General features: G+C 46.5%; 1 protein-coding gene across 3 annotated transcripts in view; it reads left to right on the top strand.

Annotated features, from left to right (window-relative positions):
- The window catches only part of SLC36A4 (solute carrier family 36 member 4), a 97536-nt gene extending 77403 nt beyond the window's left edge, over window positions 1-20133 (top strand). For all 3 annotated transcript variants that reach the window (XM_060273883.1, XM_060273884.1, XM_060273885.1), the window contains one exon: window positions 15811-20133. In XM_060273883.1, coding sequence (XP_060129866.1) covers window positions 15811-16133 — 323 coding nt within the window. In that variant the 3' untranslated portion in view covers window positions 16134-20133. The remainder of the gene's footprint in view (window positions 1-15810) is intronic.
- Window positions 20134-20363: the final 230 nt, after the last annotated feature.

Below are 20363 nucleotides of genomic sequence, written 5' to 3' on the forward strand. Positions count from 1 at the left end.
TATTTATACAACAACCGTTGTAAGCTAATACAGTGGGAAGCCAAAAATATGAACTGGCTCGCGCTGGAAGCATTTTGTCCTCTTCCACACAGGGAAAGAGTGCTTCACTGTCAAGTTTCTCGTGGACAATGGTTTTTTTCCATACTGAAAATACTGTATATTCCTGCGTATAAGACTACTTTTTAACCCAGGAAAATCTTCTCAAAAGTTGGGGGTCGTCTTATACGCCGGGTTGTATTTCTTATACGGCGAGTATACCCCAAACTCTATATTTTAACTGGAAAAGTTGGGGGTCGTCTTATACGACCAGTCGTCTTATACACCAGAATATACAGTAACTCATTCAGTATTGGATTGTGCTTGCTTTCCATAGTGAGGGGCCCAGAAGAATGGTGAACATTAGGCTCAGTGGTAGAGTACATACTTTCGATGGTTCAATCCGTGGCATCTCCAGTTGGGCTAGGAAAATACCAAGCTAGATGGAAAAATGGTCTGGCATAATATGAGGCAGCTTCCTAGGCTGTCTTTCTTTTGCTGATGCAAAATAATTCATAAAGACAGCTCAACTGATTAGAGCATGAGACAGACCCCTTAATCTCAGGGTCGTAGGTTCGAAGCCCATGTTGGATGAAATATTCATGCCTTGCAGGGGGTTGGGCTAGATGATCCTTGTGGCCCCAGTTCTATGATGCTGTAGTAAGGGAGCTCTCCTGGCAAGTTAGGCGGTTCAAGGAGAGCACTTGTTCACCATTCCATAGGCTGTCCTGCTTTTCAGGAGCTGGGGTTCCTAAAGCAAAAATTTGCAGCTGCAAGGCCCTTTGCTCTATATTGCTGTTAGAGAAGATGGAAGATGGAAGGAGTGCCAGTGTGCAAGGTTGTCCGCCAAGTCTATGATAGTTTTTTAAAAAAACACTTGCTAGCAGAAGACTGGGAGTCTCACGAGATGTTTTGGGTTGCTCAGATCACCATGGAAACATCTTTCTTGCCTGGGAGCTTTCCAAGGTCCTGAATCTGTGCTTACTGCCTGGACTCGCTTATAGGAACCTGGTATTAGCAGTCCATTACTTGCTACCGTCTTTCCCACATTTTAAGACACCGTCTTATAACTTTTTTTCCTCAAAAAGACACTGGGTGGCTTATTTTCAGGGAATGTCTTACCGGTATTTTTATTACATCAGGAGCAGTGCCCCTCTTGCTCACTGGCTCCCTGCGGGGCAGGACTCTTGACTGAAAGAAAATGACGGGCAACAGCCACCACCAAGCTCCATGAGAGGGAGTCTGAGGGAAGGGAGGTGTGTGCATCGCTGGCCCAGCCCTCTCTCCCCGGCCCTGGGATGTTTGTGAGGGAGGGATCTCCTCCGAAGGGCTGCTCTCTCTCTCTCTCCTCCCAGGTGGGGACTCACTTAATAGCAATCTGCTACACTGGAGCTTCTTAAATTTAAACCAGTACAGTATAATGGAATCTATCTGTGTGATGCAGTCGTAGCAGTAGCCTATACGTAACGCAAATAAGGATTTCTACCAGCCAGCCAACTGCCCAAGACTTAAGAGGGAAAGTTCCAACAATGTAGCACTTTGTAGCACTGATAGCAAAGAGGCTACCGGCTGAGATACTGTAGAAAACAAAGAAGCCAGCTGAGCAGCAATTAAGATGGTAAATGGTAGCAATTAAGTAGCAATTGAGCCAGCAGGAAAGCGGGGTGAGATAATCTGCTGGTCCTAACAACCCGTCCGTGTTTCTCTTACCCACAAAATGTTAACTTTTGTGTAGGGTGTAGGGCAGTGTTTAGCAGCTCCTAAACAGCGAGAAGGGGAAAGTCCTTAATCCCCAAGGCAAGGACTGCGCCACCGGCAGCGATCCCGGTACCGGTACAAATCCTTAAAGGGGAAGCTCTACAGACAAGCAATAGAAAGAAAAAAGAAGCCTCACTTTTTAAAAGGCTATTAAAAGGGGGAAAGCTGGAGGGGAAGCGAGAGGTGGGCTGTGTGTGTGTGTGTGTGTGTGTGTGTGTGTGTGAGAGAGAGAGAGAGAGAGAGAGAGAGAGAGAGAGAGAGAGAGAGAGAGAGAGAGAGAGAGAGAGAGGCAGGCGGGGGGGGGGGAGAGAGACGCGAACACAGAGTCTCTCCTTAAAGGGGAAGGCAGCGTCTTCAATCGCCCCTCTTTTTTTCCTCGTGCTTTCATCTTCTCCCCACCGCAAATGCCACTTTTATCCTCTTCACCAAGTAGAGCTCACACAGCCTAGCTAAAAAAAATATTTTGGAATCCTTTTACAGGTACTGTATTTTAAAAAATGCTTACAGAAACGGGAGGGGAAATCACGAGGCTGCAGCAACGGCTCTACGGTGCATTTTTACAAGCTTTTAAAAGAAATACATGTCTTTGGAGCGACAGTAAAATGGGGAGAGATTTTTATGGGGGGGAGTTGGCTGGCGGGAGGGGGGAAGGGTCTATCACTATGTCTTATTTTTGGGTTATGGCTTATATCGCACAACTGCTTAGAAATCCTGCTATGTCTTATATTATGGCTACGACTTAAAAAGGGGGAAACACGGTACTCAGTCCTGAGCCATGCGCAGCTACAGCCCGATGCCCTGTAGTTCCCTGGGTGGCCAGCCCAAGGCCATGAATGTAATACACTTGTTTGAATTTCTATCAAGACTGCAACATGCCTTGTGTTTGAAAGTGTGCATGAAAGGCACAAGCCAGATTAATTCATGGTTGTTGCTGTGCAATGTTGACAGTATCGTACACGTGCAGGGTAATATGCGTCGCATGCCATGGCAATTTTCTGAGTCAGGGCATAAACGATAGCAAGCCATTTAAAATGGATTGCCATTCTGTAGTCTGGAAAATTCATGTTCTTGTTATAGCTCCATGCTGCTCTGGATCGTTAGCAGAGTTTGAGGGTTAATTCCCAAGTGAAGGTCAAGAGCAGTATGTTGTGCCTCGTAGAGCAGAAGCTTAAAAAAACATTTCCCCTACTTTTGTATTTTGTTGGTGGTATGCTACAGGCGATGAAGAAGGTGGCATGAAAGACAATAAATGTAAGACATACCTTGCCATGACCAAATCAAGAAACAGTTTCTCACTTAAAAGACCTGTCATAGTCCATTTTTGCTGTTGCCTAGCCAGGTTGGAAGAGGGTGACGTGTCAAAGGTTTTCCCAGTGAGATGCAAGGCTGAGTAGGCATTTGAACAGAGGTCTAATTACCCAATCCAGTGGGACAGGGGCAGCCAACATGATGCACCCCCAGTGCTGATGGACTCTCCAGCCCCAGCCAGCCTGGTCAGTAGTTGGGATAATGGCATAGCTGCCAAGTTATCCCTTTTTTAAAGGGAAATTCCCTAATGCTGAATAGGCTTCCTCGTGAGAAAAGGGAAAACTTGGCAGCTATGGATAATGGAAATTCTGGTCCAGTATCACTCATAGGAACTCGACATTGGCTATCCAAATCAAAAGTAATGCTATTGCCTCTTTTGTTATTGGGTTCTTAGAAACTCTGTAAATGGATTGTACCAGAAACACACCAAGTTGCTGTTTAGAGCCATAAGATTAACTGTTCTTCCATTTAAAGTGTTCACCATGTTGGATTTCTATGATCATCAGCTAGCTTTAATTTGACTGTATTTCCCGGTTCTGTGCTGCAGCAACTCTGTAGTAGTTAAACTACCCTGTTTCTCATATTTTAAGACATACCCATAAAATAAGCCATAGCAGGATTTTTAAGCATTCAAGGAATATAAGCCATACTCCGAAAATAAGACATAGTGATAGGCGCAGCAGCAATGCCGGCCACGGCAGGAGGAGGGAAAAAATAAGACATCCATTGAAAATAAGCCATAGTGTGTTTTTTTGAGGAAAAAATAAATATAAGACATGTCTTATAATATGAGAAACACGGTACATGCTTGAGTACTGGTGGAAGTGAATTTTAAGCTCAAAGCGATTCCATAAGACACTCTTCCTTTGCAAAGCATAGCTGAGTTTAAGCTGTTGCACAGGTAAGCTTGAAATTGTTGTTTGTTTATTGAAGTCCGTTCAAGGGTGGGCTTAGAAATGATGGAGTGATGGTGAAGCTTATTGATTGGTGCTCAACCTGGTACATGCCACTGAGGGGCATGTTGCTTAGCTGTGAAATTTCAGCAAAGTTTTTTTACCTCTGTGTTGTCAGAACTGTAGCCCAAAATTTATTGCTGTGAGTTGGTGGGTTTGCAAAGGCTACATGGGAAGAGCACAGTCAGCTGGTGCACAATAGCAAAACCCTGAATATTAAGACCACCCCTTGAATGTGATGGCACAGTTCCATTTTCTATGATACACAGAGGAGGCTGTTCAGTTTCGTAGTGTCCTGATTCTTAATGAGTTGATCAAAGCTGGCAAGGATAAACTAGGTTGTGGCTAGACAAAATCCTGTAGACATTTCGATCCCGTTACAGACTCACTGTCTTGGGGTGTTGCAAGTGCCACGTGACTCAGTCTGTGGGTTTGGACAAAATCTAACAGGGTAGAATACAGTGATGCAACATTGCATCTGGGCAAGCATCACATCTTGATCCCACCTCTCTCCTCTCCCTGAGAACTATTCTGGGGGTTCTCCTGACTGCCCCCCGCTTCCAATTTCAGGGGGCGTTGCAGGGGGTAAGCCCCTATGTGTGAGCAGAAGTCCTTGCACAGGTTCTCATTAGGTGAATCCTGTCCACAGATTTTCCCCACCACACAATGCGTTGTGTGTATATGTGTGTGTTGTTTTTTTTTAATGTCCTAATTAACTTTGTAAAAGTCAAGGCTGCAGATCGTAAATAACAAGCATGCAAGAGAATTGTAAGTAATACACACACAAACATAGATATATATATACAGAGATAGAGATACCGATCCCCTCCACATGTTGATGTTACCCTCCTTCCCCCTCCCCACTTGATATTCTCTCCTTCCCCTTCCCCACTTTGACAGTTAAATATAAAGACTGTAGAATGAAATCTTTCTGCCCTTTTAGTACTACCCTCTGCATAAGCCAAGACAGAAGGGGGGTGCTGATTCTGCATCTGTGTACAACTCAGTTCTGCCAATGACTCAGTATGCCATTGGAAGGAGAATTCATATTCTGAAGAGTTGGGTTGGTGTTTTTTTTTTTTTTTGCACACTGTTGACTAGCTGCATCTTAAATGAAAACGGTTCATTCTTTCTGCATTTTTAAGGAGATTCAGTTAGGTGTGGAAACATTAAATATTTTAACAAACATTTGTCTCTAGGCATATCTCTGATATTATTCAGTACTTGCATATAAGCCTTGTAAGAGCTGTGAGAATTTTGGTTACCAGGCTGCCAAAACTGATTTTCAAAACCTCTGTTCATTTGTTTTATTTTTAATGGCGTGTGGTGGAAACAACTTGGGTTTATGGCGTTCGCTTTCTCCTAACATGCCTGAAGTCACATTTGCTATTCTTCTAATCTTCTGTTGTCTTCCTTCATATCATAACATCCCCAAGCCATGCAGGAGGGTGCTAGAAATAATATTGCACGTGCCCTTAAGATCCTTGCAAAAGTATCTGAAATGCGAATCCTCTTAGATAATGCATTTCCTCCCTTTGGAAAAAGTTAGAAAGGGCTATTTTGCAAGAGGCTGGCTTTCCCACAAGCCCTCCCTAGCTGCCTTTTTCTTCTTAGTTAATTAGCTGGGCTTACGAGAGTTGGAGTCCCACAACACCTAGGGGGTCACAGGTTCCTCAACCCTGTCTGATTTTATTATCCTTGCAACCCTACATGTCTCTCCCATATCCGTCTCTACAGCCACAGCAGGTGCTGTAACCTTCCAGCAGTTTGGCTTCACCCCAAAGGCGCTGTCAGGGGATTGTTGCGGCTACTCTCGAGTAAAGACGCTCCAGTCTGCTCTGTCTTTAACAGCTTTATTGTGCGTACTATTTACAGTGCAGAGACATCAGAAAACATGACTGCCTAGTCTGATTCAGAATCAGAATCAATGGCTCTTGTCTGTTCTTGCGCCAGCATAATAGTCTGGGGACCCCAAAACGCCGCCCCCTTCCCCTACGTCTGGGTGCATGACCCAACGTGGGCGCCGGAAGGGGCTGCGTTCATGGGCGTAGGCAGGGGGGCAGGAGGGGGCAATTGCCCCCCCCTAGAAGCAGGGCCGCTGGCCAGCCTGCCCCGCTGCCCGCCCGGTGCCATCTCCCTTCTCCCTGGCTGGCTGTGGAGCGGGCGGAGGGAAAGCCAGGCAACCGCTTTGCGCGGCTTTGGGGCTTTCCCTCCACCTGCCCTGGCGATTGCAGAGGGGGAGGAGGGGATCGGAGCAGCCCGAAATCGGGCTGATCCTGGCTCCCCCTCGCCCCTGCCGATCGCGGAGGGGGAGGAGGGAGTCAGAGCAGCCCGAAATCAGGCTGATCCTGGCGCCCCCTTGCGCCTGCTGATCGCGGAGGGGGAGGAGGGAGTCGGAGCAGCCCGAAATTGGGCTGCTCCGATCCCCTCCTCCCCCTCCGCCATCGCCAGGGCGGGAGGAGGGAAAACTGGCAAGGGAAAAGGGAGCTTTCCTTGCCCTGCTGTGGCCCCTCCCCCCGCCCCTTGGTCCGCCCCTTGCTCCCCCTGATTTTCATCCTGGCTACGTCCCTGGCTGCGTTCCTTCTCCCGTCCTTTGGCTGGAGCGTTGCAGAGGCTCCGACACCTTGCTGCGCTGTCCTTCCTCCTCTGGCCAGCTGGGTCAGTGCAGAGGCTCTGATACGTCTTGGAGCCCCCTCTCCATTCCGCTCCATTCCTCATTCCCTCCTCCTGACCCGCTGCTTGTGCTGTCACTAGGTGAAGTGCTGGTCAGGATGACTGGGGGAGGGTCCCTGAGTCCCCCTGACAGGCGCACTCCTCTGTTGTCTCCTGAGACAGATGCCAACAACAACCAAGCACTCTACATCTACCTGGATCCTGAGTTATCATAGCCCTGCACAATTTTATGACTCACCAAGGTGAATGCAACCTACTGGTTGTGAGTGTGACTCCCCAGGAGCTGGGTGGGTTTCCTGTTGTTTCTGTTTCCCTGTGTTGAGGACCTGGGAGGCCATATTGAAGGACCCGTACTCTTCTTGTCTTGCTGAGTCATCCCCACTCTTTTTTTCTTTTCTTTTTGGTAATAGCAGGGTTTCCAGAGCTAATAATCTCCAGCAACCCTTGAGACCTTTTAAAGCCGATACTTCCCCAGTATTCAAACACCCATGCTGAAACCAAACACTGGCGTAATTGTCTCCTTTTAACGTGTCCTTTTATGTTGACATTGAACTTCAGAGTCTCTTATATCAGCAAAAAGAGCGAGAGCGAGCGAGAGAGCGAGCAAAATCCTATTACCTTTTTCTGTTCATTGATTAATTATTCAGGAAAAGTAAATATATAATACTAGATTTAAATTAAACTTTAATTAAAGATTTTATCTGAAAACCTGCCTCTTCGGGGCCTTCTGATGTTGTGTGGTGCTTTTTTTTTTTTTTAAAAAAAAGAAATTCCTTTTAAAGAAGGGATTGGAAGCTTAAATGTTTCTAATGCCAAGGTAGCTGTTAGAAATTCTTTTAAAGGTTTGCTCTTTGTGTGAGTGTGGGTGTACTAGTTTCTTGTTTTTGTACATGTGAGATTCCCCTTTTGGCTACACAAAGTTTGTATCCAGAGACTGAAAATGGGGCACACTGGTATTGAATTTATGTCTCTCATTGGAACCATAAACTCCTGCTTTCTTTGGTAGTTGCCATGAATGATAAATTCTTGCATTGCGTTGATGAAAATGAGGCCTCTGAAACCCAGTTTCTAGTCTTGGTCTGGTCAGTACGAGGATGGGAGTTTGAGGTCTACTGGAGAAAGGCAGGATCTGTATATAACGAGATAAATATATTGGGGCTGCTGTCCAATTAAAGAAATATTAGTTTACACATCATAGGAGATTGCCAGTTCATCAGTTAATTGATTGCATCTGCATAAAGGTGCTTGTGGGGAAAGGAAATTGTAGGAATGAGGCCACTATGCATTAAACAGTATAATAATAATAATAATAATAATAATAATAATAATAATAATAATTTATTATTTATACCCCGCCCATCTGGCTGAGTCTCCCCAGCCACTCTGGGCGGCTCCCAATCGAATATTAAAACAATACAGCATTAAATATTAAAAGCTTCCCTAAACAGGGCTGCCTTCAGATGTCTTTTAAAATTAGGATAACTGCTTATTTCCTTGACATCTGATGGAAGGGCATTCCACAGGGCGGGTGCTGCTACCAAGAAGGCCCTCTGTGTGGTTCCCTGTAACCTCACTTCTCGCAATGAGGGAACCGCCAGAAGGCCCTCGGCACTGGACCTCAGTGTCCAGGCTGAACGGTGGGGGTGGAGACGCTCCTTCAGGTATACAGGACCAAGGCCGTTTAGGGCTTTAAAGGTCAACACCAACACTTTGAATTGTGCTCGGAAACGTACTGGGAGCCAGTGTAGATCTCTCAGGACCTGTGTTATGTGGTCCCGGCGTCCTCTCCCAGTCACCAGTCTAGCTGCCGCATTCTGGATTAGTTGCAGTTTCTGGGTCACCTTCAAAGGTAGCCCCACGTAGAGCGCATTGCAGTAATCCAAGCGGGAGATAACCAGAGCATGCACCACTCTGGCGAGACAGTCCGCCGGCAGGTAGGGTCTCAGCCTGCGTACCAGATGGAGCTGATAGACAGCTGCCCTGGACACAGAATTAACCTGCGCCTCCATGGACAGCTGTGAGTCCAAAATGACTCCCAGGCTGCACACCTGGTCCTTCAGGGGCACAGTTACCCCAAATCACTTTAAACAATCATGGCTCCCCCCCCCCAGAAACATCCTGTGGACTGTAGCTTGTTAGGAAGCTGAGTGTTGTTAGGAGACCCCTGTTTCCATCACAGAGCTATAATTCTCTGTGTGGTTTAACAGTCAAATCCCCCTTCCTGGCAAATTGTGGCAATCGTAGCCCTGTGAGGGGACCAAAGTTCAGACAAACTTTGTACTGCAGCTTCATTTAAAGTGTGGTAGGGGGACCTGGGGTGGGTGTCCTTTGGAGGCTGGTTCCAACCTGTGGGCCACTAGGGTATTATTCAACTGAACTGCAGAAATCTGCTGCACTCACAGGCATGCTTAACTGAGAATAAGTCCATTTGAATGCCAGGGATCTTCCTTCTGAGTAAACATGCCTAGGTTTGAACTGCGTGGGCAAGATCCAGTGTTGGGCCAGTGGATGCCGTGGGTTTCCTTTCCTACTCCTCCTGCCATAATGTCCTGCAGCTCTGTAGAGATCTTTCAACCCTCTGGAGTTTGTTGTGCAAGTGGGATGCCATAATTGGATATTGAACCTTCTCCGATTCACCAATTTGCTTCATAATTTGGGGCACACGCGGAACTGACACACACCCTTAAGAACAAATGCATATTGATTTGCCTGTTTGTTTTCAAACCGGTGTAACAAAGCAGTGTTTCAATCCGTCGTAAGTCATGACGTGCCGCTTTTCCGACAGAATGCCCCAAGAGGCCGCTGGCGTAGTTGTGTTCCCCATTTTTTTAATGGACTCCTCAGAGTGACAGCGAAGAGAGTTGAAGGTTAATTGAGAATTAATAAGGTTTTTTTTGGGGGGGGGGTTCTTGCCAGAGGCTCCCAGAGAAGTCCTTCATGTTTCAGAACTCTTTAAAAAAATCTTCTTATCTTATTAAATACACATTACTCCTAAGGTGGCAATTAGAGAAAATAAATTATCCACAACTATCAACATCACTTTTCTGGCTACTCTTATAAATAATCCTCTGCTGTTGAGAGAACTGGGTAGAATACTTTTTTAAAAAATTTAATCCCCTGTTCTCCTGTTATTGGCTTCTTTTTAATTACCCCTAATAGGAAGAGATGTAAATTTTTTGGTTATGAAATGATAATGTAAGAAGCCTAAGGGATAAATGATGGTAATTATAACTCCTGCTGGAGGTGTTTTTCACTGTCACTCTGCCCCCACACGAACAGTACTTATGGAATAAATGTATAGTACTGAATATTTAAAAGTGGAGCAGATTGAATTCATTTACTCCCTTTGAAGGACATCTAACAAAGATGCTGTAATCTTGAAAGAGAATATAGATTATGTGGGTGGCTTCTCCTCCTCCTCCTTTTGACATCTTGGGCTTGAATGCTGCATGTTGTCCTGAAGACAAGTTACGGAGCTCGATGAAACTCAGCTTCCTTGGTGGGGAGTCCCTGGCCCCGCAGGCCTAATAACGCTCAACTAGCTTCCCAAGAACTTGGCCTATGAGGCCATTTTGACCAAGCCACACACACACACCTGCTCTATACCTGACATCTTGCTCAGACCCCACCTGGAGTCCTGTGTCCAGTTCTGGGCACCACAACTTAAGAAGGATATTGACAAGCTGGAATGTGTGCAGAGGAGGCCAGCCAGGTTGATCATGGGTCTGGAAACCAAGCCTGATGAGGAACAGTTGAGGGAGTTGGGTATGTTCGGCCTGGATAAGAGGAGAGGAAATCCAATAGCCATCTTCAAATATCTAAAAAAAGCTGTGCCATGGAGGATGGAACAAGTTTGTTTTCTCCTGTTTCTTCCTGCATTACTGGAGGCAAGATGACCCTCAGGGTCCCTTCCAAGTCTACAATTCCATGATTCTATAAGTGTGGGGCAGGCAACGGTGCAGCTGGACCAAAAGGGGGCAAAGTGCTGATGACCAGCTGATTTTGGGGGCCTGCAAGGCCCTTGCGAGCAAACCCCAGTGGTCAGATCATTGTGGGGGGATTCTGTGCAGAATGCTACAAAAGCCACAATGGTTGCAAAACTCATTGCAAAAAATGGATCATTGTCATGTCAAGTGATTGACCACATGCCAGATTTGCCCACAGAGATGGGGGGAGGTAAGGATCTGGCCCACCGGCTGGATCCATTTCCCCATCCCTAACATATTTTCAGTGTTGGGGCTCCGCCTGAAGTAAAGGCAGTACGTTTGAAGGATGGGGAGAATGTCTTTCCTTTGCAACGTAAACAGCGGCACCTGTGCAGAATTCACATCCTCTTCTGTTCTGTCCCTATCTCACACTGTACATTTGTCCAGCTAAATGGAATCTTTTTCTTCGGAGGAGTAAATATTTTAGTGTGGCCAGAGCTGTTGACTGCATGCCGTGCTTGATTGTTGGGAAACAAAGTACTGGACTAGATGCTTGAGCACTGATATTATCCAGAAAAGTAGTTCTTCTGTACTTAACGCTAAAGTTTTGTGCAAGGTGGTTCGATGTGCAAGGTAAGGGACTTCTGATTTGTCCTTTCTTGAGAGTTTGGTCTTATCAAGAGATAAACACCCTTTATCATTATTCACGTTGCACATTTTGGGGTAATAATAATCAGGCTCATGAAACTTTTTGAAATCTGCTCCCATTTTTCCCCCAGCTAACTTCCAAGGCTGCATTTGATTTTCATTTTGGCCACAACTGGCTTGATTATTTGTTCCATCTGTCAAATGCCAACCTTGGTTCTAGTTTCAATGCCCAGTGGTAATGTTTTGTAATGAATTGTGGTAATTTGCTTTCAGCAACAGATAACAAATATGTTATTCGCCCTCTATCTTTTGGGGACAGGTGCAAATAAATAAAAATGAAAAGTGAACGTTTTGGTGGTGCGTGGGGTACGGGGCTGTATCTAAAGCAATCTGTTATGAGCCTTGAAAAATGGCTTTCTATCCCTTGCATGCTCTTGGCGATTACTCTTCATAACTGGGAAGATAAGTACAGTACTGCATTTTTAAACCATTTTCCTTTGCTTGACCCTTTTGCTTGCTTTGCCAATGTAAAAGAACACATTTGTGAACACTAGGAAAGGACAAGTCTTAGAGGTACTGTTAGGGTGAGCTGTGGCTTCCCTTCTTTTTTGGGAACAAAACCCAGAAAAGACACTTGCTTTTTGTTTGTTTTTAACCTGAATATAAAAACAGGGCTTGCCTCATGGAGCTAGTCTCTCAGAACTCCACTCCTCAGATTATTTATCACAAGTCTGAGAGAGAACAGAAGCGAATTAGTTTTGCAAACCCACCAAACTGACTAGCCCACCTGCTTACACATCCCTATGTCTTTCGCCCCCTGACACATATCTTCCTGTGTCACCGTTAGACCCAGGTAGAGAGGGGCTGTGGGAGATCCTCTGGGCTTGGCCCAGGTCCCAATTGAGGTCAGGGCATGAGAGACAAGAGATTTCTCACAGCTGCTACCAGCACTCCGAAAAGGCAGCCAGTTTGGGAAGTCTTAGTCCAAAGGAGGGTCTCTTTCCAGCTGGGCAGAGACCATAGAAGAAAATATCTATGGCAGATGGGAGGGCTCCCTGTTGCAGATTTCTGGTCCTGTCGCTCGCAAACATGGGGTCTGCGAATTGTGAAACAGGAATGCGCCGTTTCCAGTTAGCGATGTAACGGCAGAGGAGAGTCATCTCTGGCCTCATTCTGCAGTCCTGCTGGGAATAGCAGGTCCCTACTCTAATTAATTATATTAAACTTGTTTATGTAATTACTTCTGCAGTTAATTAAGTCCTTCCTTTTTTAAAAGTGACTTGTAACAATGCTGGTTCAGCACTTGCTTGATGGCTGCTCCTGTTTTCCTCACAGAAGGGAAGCCTTACTGCCCCCGTGTTTCCAAACCCCCTGTGTTTTCAAGTTTGACTTGAGTCTGAGGTCAGGGAGAGAGAGAGATGTCTGAGGGAAAGCTATCTAGAGCAGCGTTTCCCAACCTTGGGTCCCCATATACTGTTGGACTACAACTCCCGCCATCTCCGACCATTGGTCCTGCTAGCTAGGGACGATGGGAGTTGTAGTCCAACAACAGCTGGGGACCCAAAGTTGAGAAACACAGATCTAGAACATAGCACTGCCAGGTCTAGAACCTGAGACATCTCCTTAAGAAGGGCTTAGAAGTCCAAAGGCCGCCAGTCCCCCCCCCCAATCATTGCTGCCATTGCTCCTGATAAAGCTAAGGGACCCGTGAGATTGAGCAGGTCCTGAGCAGGGAGTGCTGACTAGGCCACATTTATTCAGACGAACCCAGGAAATGATTTGGCAACAGCCTTCTGATTCTGATAATGTATTTAGGAAAACTGCAGTGCATTCTCTTGAGAAATTTTTAGAGAGGGTTCGTCACTGTGGGTTAAATCACAGAGTCTAGGGCAGGGGTCCCCAAACTACGGCCCCCGGGCCGGATGCGGCCCAATCGGCCTTCCAATCCGGCCCGCGACGACCCCCGCCGCCCGCTGCCGCCGCCCGCTCTCACGGCGCGCGGCGCAGCGACAATCTAAAAAATCGGCAAAAAATCGCCGAAAATCCTTTGTGCGCATGCGTACAGGCCTCTCCCGACCCGGAAGAGGTCATTTCTGGTGCACTTCCGGGTCGGGGGAGGCCCATACGCATGCGCACAAGCGATTTTCGGCGATTTTTTCCCCGCCCGTGTGCGTGTGCGCATGCGCACGGGCGCGCACTCCCCCGCCCTCCGGCCCGCTGCGCGCGCACTCCCCTGCCGTCCGGCCCACCGCGCGGGCGGCGCGGCGGGCACCGGCCCGCCGCTCGGTAAGTCTGGGGACCCCTGGTCTAGGGCTTGCTGATCAGAAGGTCGGCGGTTCGAATCCCTGCAACGGGGTGAGCTCCCGTTGCTCGGTCCCAGCTCCTGCCCACCTAGCAGTTCAAAAGCACATCAAAGTGCAAGTAGATAAATGGGGACCGCTCCGGTGGGAAGGTAAACGCTGTTTCCATGCGCTGCTCTGGTTTGCCAGAAGCAGCTTTGTCATGCTGGCCACATGACCCGGAAGCTGTCTGTGGACAAACGCCGGCTCCCTCGGCCTATAGAGTGAGATGAGCACCGCAACCCCAGAGTCGGACACGACTGGACCTGATGGTCAGGGGCCCCTTTACCTTTACCTTTTACTAGCACTGTTAGTCTGTTGTGGTGAAAAAGACAACTCCTTAGTTTTTAAAAATTGTTCGGTGCTCTCAGATTTAATTGAATTTATTGCAACAGTTAACAATTGTTAAGTTGCCTTGGAGGGGCTACGCTATTGGGCTCAAACGACGCTGTGTATAACGGTTTCATTCATAAATTCCTAGTGCTTGCCCTCTGTTCGACCGGCGTCCATTCTTTCCCTTCTCCCTCCCCAAATATATGTATTGAGTCTCAAGGCTTCTGCATAGTAATATCGGCTGCAGATGGGTCATTATGCGTAGCGGTTTGCTTTGGAAGTTACATTGCACCGAAAGGTGCGAACTGGTGTATCTGAAGGTCTGGGTTCAATTTCAACCCCCACCCATTTAAGCTTGCTAGGTGACCTTGCTCCAGTTGCTGCTATACCCCGCAGGGTTGTCGTGAGGAATCAGTTGCTGGAGAGATCCCTGCACATTGCCCCCAAACTCTGTGGAGGGAGAACGGAATTAAAAATGTGCTAGCAAAGTGCACTTCGTGATGAATTTTCTCATTTTATAGAAAAACCTTGATTTCATGCCCAATTAAAAGAGGCTGAGATTACTTTATAACTGATGTTCACCTGCTGGGGCAATTTGTATAATTTTCATGCTATACAGACATCTGAATCATGACAGTACCGTACAAAAAATGCTGATGCTGATAATCTTTTTTTCCCTCCCAGCAGAGAAGGGTAAGAGATTTGGGGACGGTTTATCAAATATTGCTTGTCAAATTTGTTACCCAGAGGTGGGGATGATATAGCTAGGATTTTAAATGTTGTGGAGCTGGGATACATGGTGTGCCCTGGATTTGCTATTGTTGGTGGGATTCTTTCTTGGTTTTGCATTTCTACACTCTGCACATCAAACATCTGAGATAAAGTGGGATTTATCTAAAATTTAAGTACGTCATATATTGGCGTGTTTACCACCTTCCTGTGGGGCATAATTTGTAGACTTAAATATGGCTTCAGGCTTAACACACTTGGACTGGTATTTCTTTTGAATTGAAGCAACAGAATTCCACTCCTCCATCGAACCACCCAAAGGCCGTTTGGTCTGTCTGTCTGTCTCTTCCATAAAGCAGAGAGAAATAAACATTTCTGTGATCTCCTCTCACCTCCATAGCGGAGGCACTTACAATACGCCGATAATACCCAGATCTGTTTCCCCACAACATCTGAGTCAGGAGACTTTTCCTTCTAACGTCAAGTCTTGCACATTTCTATGGAATGGTCCCATTTGACCTGTGTCCTTCTGTGGAAAGAAGCTGTCTGCTAGCCGTCCAGTGGTAGGGATGACGAAGTAATTAAATTTAGTTCGCATTTTAATGCAAGTCGACCTAATTCATACTGCTGGAAACAATGTGAGGAGAACAAAAACTTTAGGCATCCTTCAGAATTCATGGTTCTCCAAATTTTGCAGTGCAGTTCTGCGACCCAAGAATATGCACAAAAATGCATGTATTGATGTAGCCAAGATACAATGTGCATTTTGCTAGAGAAGATTTAGTAGAAAAGATGTGTGCAGCAGGCAAAATCCGTTGCAGAAGTGATTGTGTTAGGGGAAACGTTGGCGAATTCTTGTGAGGATTTTTATTTTGCAAACTGATGTGGAAATATGGTAAATGGAACCCTACAATGGGAAAATAAGAAAGGAAAATTGACAGGTTCATCCAGCCTAAGGCTATTGGCAGTGAATTAGCTCTGCTTTCTCAGACCCCCCCAGAATCCTTCAGCTCTGAGAGCTCCAACTTGTTCACTTCTGTTTCACGTAGATACCTTATTTTAAAGTTGAAAATAACATGCCCCTCTCTCCCATTCCTCTCTTCTTAGGCGTTCTGGCTGTTTCAGTCCCTCGCCTGGACATCGTCATCTCTCTCGTCGGAGCCATCAGCAGCAGCACGTTGGCCTTGATCCTGCCACCGCTGGTCGAAATCCTCACATTTTACAAGGAGAAGCAAAATTTGTGGATGCTTCTGAAAGACGTCTGCATCGCCTCCATGGGGGTGATTGGATTCGTAACCGGAACGTACGTGGCCGTGAAAGAGATAGTTTATCCGGCTTCTTTGATTTCTCTCATCGCTACAGAGCCGCCTCCGGGCTCTTTCAATGTTTCGCACTTGGCCGGAACGCCAGTTAACCTTGGAAAAGTATGAACTTTCCGGAGCTCCTCGTTCTGGACTCCTTTGAGAACCAAAAAATTCTGAATGTGAAGGTTTGGAGATGGGAGCCTGTCAGGTGCATTTCTGGAGAACCTAAAGCCACTCCTGTCCCAACGTGCAAGTTGTTCGGGCCCAAGGACTTTGCATTCCTTCCTTTCCCATTTGACCTCGCGAAGAGCACTGTTTCAAAGCCTTATGGCTTTCCACATGTTTCTTTGCAAATGGGACCAGAGAGCAAAACACTATTCTGACACCATGTTTGGCCGTCACAAACCAACGACTTTCCCGTTCATTGTCTTGTTTGGCCACAATCTGCCTGTCCAAGATCTTCTCCGTCTCAAGCCCCACAGCAGTTGAGAGAATACAGATGTGCTTTAAAAATGTGAATTCTGTTGCGTTGGTTATGGGGCTTAGCCACAGGCACCAACTCAGTAGCTTCTGCTCCACCAGGGGCCGGGTTTTGAGCTAGCTCCTCCCTGCAGTTGCCTTTCCCTGGCCATGAAATGAAGTATAACTAAATGAACAGGTTCCATAGCATGGGGTAAAGAGAGACCAAATGTGTCAAAATCGTGTCTTCAATTGCAGTGATGAAGATATTAAAACCTGTTTACGCAAAACAACAAAAATAACCTCTGCTGCGATGAGATTTTGCACGTGCAATGTCTGCTTAGTTATTTTTAGTGGAGCAGAACCACAATTATGAGTACCCATGTAAGCCTGTTTTAAATGTTTTTTTTTCTCTCTCTCTCCGTCGTAACTTGAATTTTGACTCGACAAACTTGCAAGCTCCTGTATATTTTTTCTATTTTATTCCTAACACTATAGAGGAATTCCTATATTTTGTACTTGAGCGCTGTACATTGCGAAGGAGATATTTCTCCAGTATTCTACTTTAAGCAAAAAAACAACAGTAACACAAGTTCACGAGGTTTCCACTCACTTCTGCTTTGAGGAAACGATTTTCGATTGTATGTAAACGCCTTGGGCATAATTGGAAGGAGTCTAGAGTTTTGAACTGTGTTGAAACTACGTAGACTTCAGATGTTGAAGGGCTCTTAACTTGGGGCTGCACTCGTCCTTCCTAAGATCTCTCCTTTGTTGTAATCCTGTTAAAGAGTGCAGCCAGTTTATATGCTGAGATCAGTGTTCTTCTCCATACTTTTCGAAGCTCCTTTTCTGTAAGCTCCCATGGAAATGATCCCTTTTAATTTCAGTGAAGCTTGCCCAGGAAGACACTGGCTAGATTTTTGCCCTGTTCAAATGACGTTGGGGGTGTTCTATATTACAGGCCCCTTTAACTTCTCTTCATCAGCAGCTGAGATGGAACCCCCTATTTCATTAAAAAAAAAAGCCAGATCACACCAAAATCCAGCTAGGGGGTCTTATCCTGGCCCCCAGGATCTGTGCCACCTTCCCCCACCTGAGTGTAGGCCTGATTCATGTGACCCTTTCCCCTCCTAAAACTGGGGGAGTGTGTGAATTCTGTGTGTATGAATTGAGTGCTCACACTACATGCCACAGAGTGGGGCTTCTGTAGTCATCCTGCTTCAAGTCCTGTCCAGGATCCCTGCCTGTGTGTGTGTGTGTGTGTGTGTGTGTGTGTGTGTGTGTGTGTTGAATTGCATTTAAAACTATAGTCGTGTTGGTCCTGCACTTTTTAAATGAAAAAAAGCCTATGCAACAGTTAACAGCGGCACTAATGTTGTTCATTCCATGCGTACCACTACACCAGGTTTTTCCAAACTTTGGTCTCTAGCTATTTTTGGACTACAACTCCCATCGTCCCTAGCTAGGAGGGACCAGTGGTTAGGGATGATGGGAACTGTAGTCTGAAAACAGCTGGAGACCCAAGTTTTTGGGAAACCCTGCACTGCGTGATAAAAACATAAAGCATCAATGTTTTTGACTCTTCTTCCCTGCCTCCACTCACGCTCTTCCCCCGGGCTGTTTGTATAAGATACCTGGAGGCTACACGTCACCACGCATGATGGTTCAAAAACCCTGGTTTGCAAAGCAACCGCTTTGTACTGAGTTGGTGAAAATGCATGTTACTGCGAAAATGCTTTCTCCCCACTAGATCTGTGCGCTTCTTTAATCCTAGATCTGCAATCCCGGAAAAAGCCTGCGGAGCTGGTAGAATGCCCACCATGAGCAAAAGTGTCACTTTGCTCCCCAGGTGCTCTGCATCTAGGGCTGCTGCTGGCAGCTAAGCGGCATATGGGGAGAGATCCATGCTTCCCCTGCTTTGATCCTGAAATCCGACCTTTTCTCTTTTCCACCCCGAACACAGCCGATTAATGTTCAGAACCTCAGGTTGGCTGACGTTTCCTTCACTTCAGCCCTCGTCTCGGCTACTCTGCGCATCTGCCGACATGGTGCATTCTTGATATTGTCCGACTATAACTCCCATCAGGCCCAGCCTGAGTGGCCAACGGCCAGGGGAGATGTGGGGTGGGGTGCAACACCTGAAGCGCACTCTGTTGGCTTACCCCTGCTGGGCAAAGACTTTAAAACAGATTGAGAACTCTAGCGAAGGCAGTGCCGAGTTTAATTTCTCCCTCGCCCCGTGGTTCTGGCAAGCCTCTGTGTGGCTTCAGGGGATATAAAGCTGCCGGATCCACTTGGCTAATCTGTTCCCTGCCCCATAAATCCCACTTGGAGACGGATGCGCAAAGCCTGCTCCTAATGCACTGAAAGGCCTGAGCCCTTAAATGCTCGGCTGGCAGTAGTCTTTGGCCCACACAACCTGGATGGCGAGGCCGAGAAAGTCATGTTTGGTAAGTCCACAAGTGCCTTTTGTAAACAGGGCTAGGGGGAGAATTCTCAAGACCTGAGCATCCCCAGCACCTTCCGCTGTAAAATAGACTCCCTCTTCCAAAATCCAGGGCATCGGGAGCGTTTAGTCCCTGACCCTTGGGAGGATTCCATGCCGACAACCTTGGCAGGAGTGTGTGGCAGACTCTCCGCCCTACCAGCAAAGCTTAAATGCTTTCTCATCTGGTTATTCCCCTTGCTTGGCCAGCTGGTCAGGCTTGCTTTCCTGGGCACCGCCTGAGGTGTGAGGGACTCCTCTCCTTAATTCCCGCCTAGCGTATTCGAAAATGCCGACAGAAATGGCTTAATTCGAAACCGTGTGGCGCCTGGGAGTTCATTCTGTAGGTGCGAATATTTAAAGTGTTCGCACTGTGTATTTTTCAGTGTATTTCCTACTGTGTAGGACCTGGCTACTTCTGGGTTTGCTGATTGACAGCAGATTTTGCACAGGTGTATTGCCTCTTGTGTCGATGGCACTACTCTTGTATTCTAGTGTTGTGCGTTGGGCTTCAGCTGGTCTAAAGGCATTGAAACCAGAGCAGCTGGCATGTACAAAATAAAAGTTCCGGGGAATACTTGCCAAAGATCTTTAAATGTAGCAAAAATATTCTTTTTAAAATGAAATAGTGACGTAGTAAAAAAATTTTTAAAAGATGTTACAAACGAGATGAGATGCTTAGATGAAGGCAGATGGCACTAATGAATGACTGTAGAACTTGACTCTGACATGTATTTAAAGATTGGAACAGAAATAATCACCCGCAAGTAAGATGAATGGAAACTATTCCGCTGGTGTGTGTGTGTGTGTTTTTTTTATGTTCGCAAAGCATTGAATACAATTGAATTATGTTTATATGCCATATGGGAATTTATATTTAAGTGGGCTATATTCTGAGCTGTTTTAATGTAGCTTGTTCACAGATGCTGGGCCAGAGGGCTGTGAGTTTATGTGTTCGGTAGCCCTACTTGGCCTGTATCAAATAAAAATGGAAACACAATGATCTGCTTTCCTTTCCTTTCATGACGGACCTTCAGGGTGCAATGGGGAAGGGATGCATGCTATGGCCTCCATCGCCAGTCAAGGGACAAAGGTCTACTGGGAGAGGCAGTCTGGCTGATGGCAGAGGCTTGGGTTGATGGTCGTAGGCTCAGTCCCCACCATCTCCCAACTACAGGACTGGGAAATCCATTTTCTGAAATCTTGGGGTAACTGCTGGCCATCAAGAGTGGACATCATTTTGATGTAGATGGGCCAGTGGTCTGACTCACTGTGTGAAGTTAGCTTCCTGTGAGGTTGCACCCCTGTCATCCCAGGGAAGAATATTGTGGAAAGGGAAGAGATCAGCCTGGCCACATCCATTGACGGAGTTGGCTTCCCTCTTCCCTGCCTGAAAAGACACTCAGCTCCAG

This window comes from Zootoca vivipara, chromosome 4 (genome assembly GCF_963506605.1).
Source record: "Zootoca vivipara chromosome 4, rZooViv1.1, whole genome shotgun sequence".
In the NCBI taxonomy this organism is placed as follows: Eukaryota; Metazoa; Chordata; class Lepidosauria; order Squamata; family Lacertidae; genus Zootoca; species Zootoca vivipara.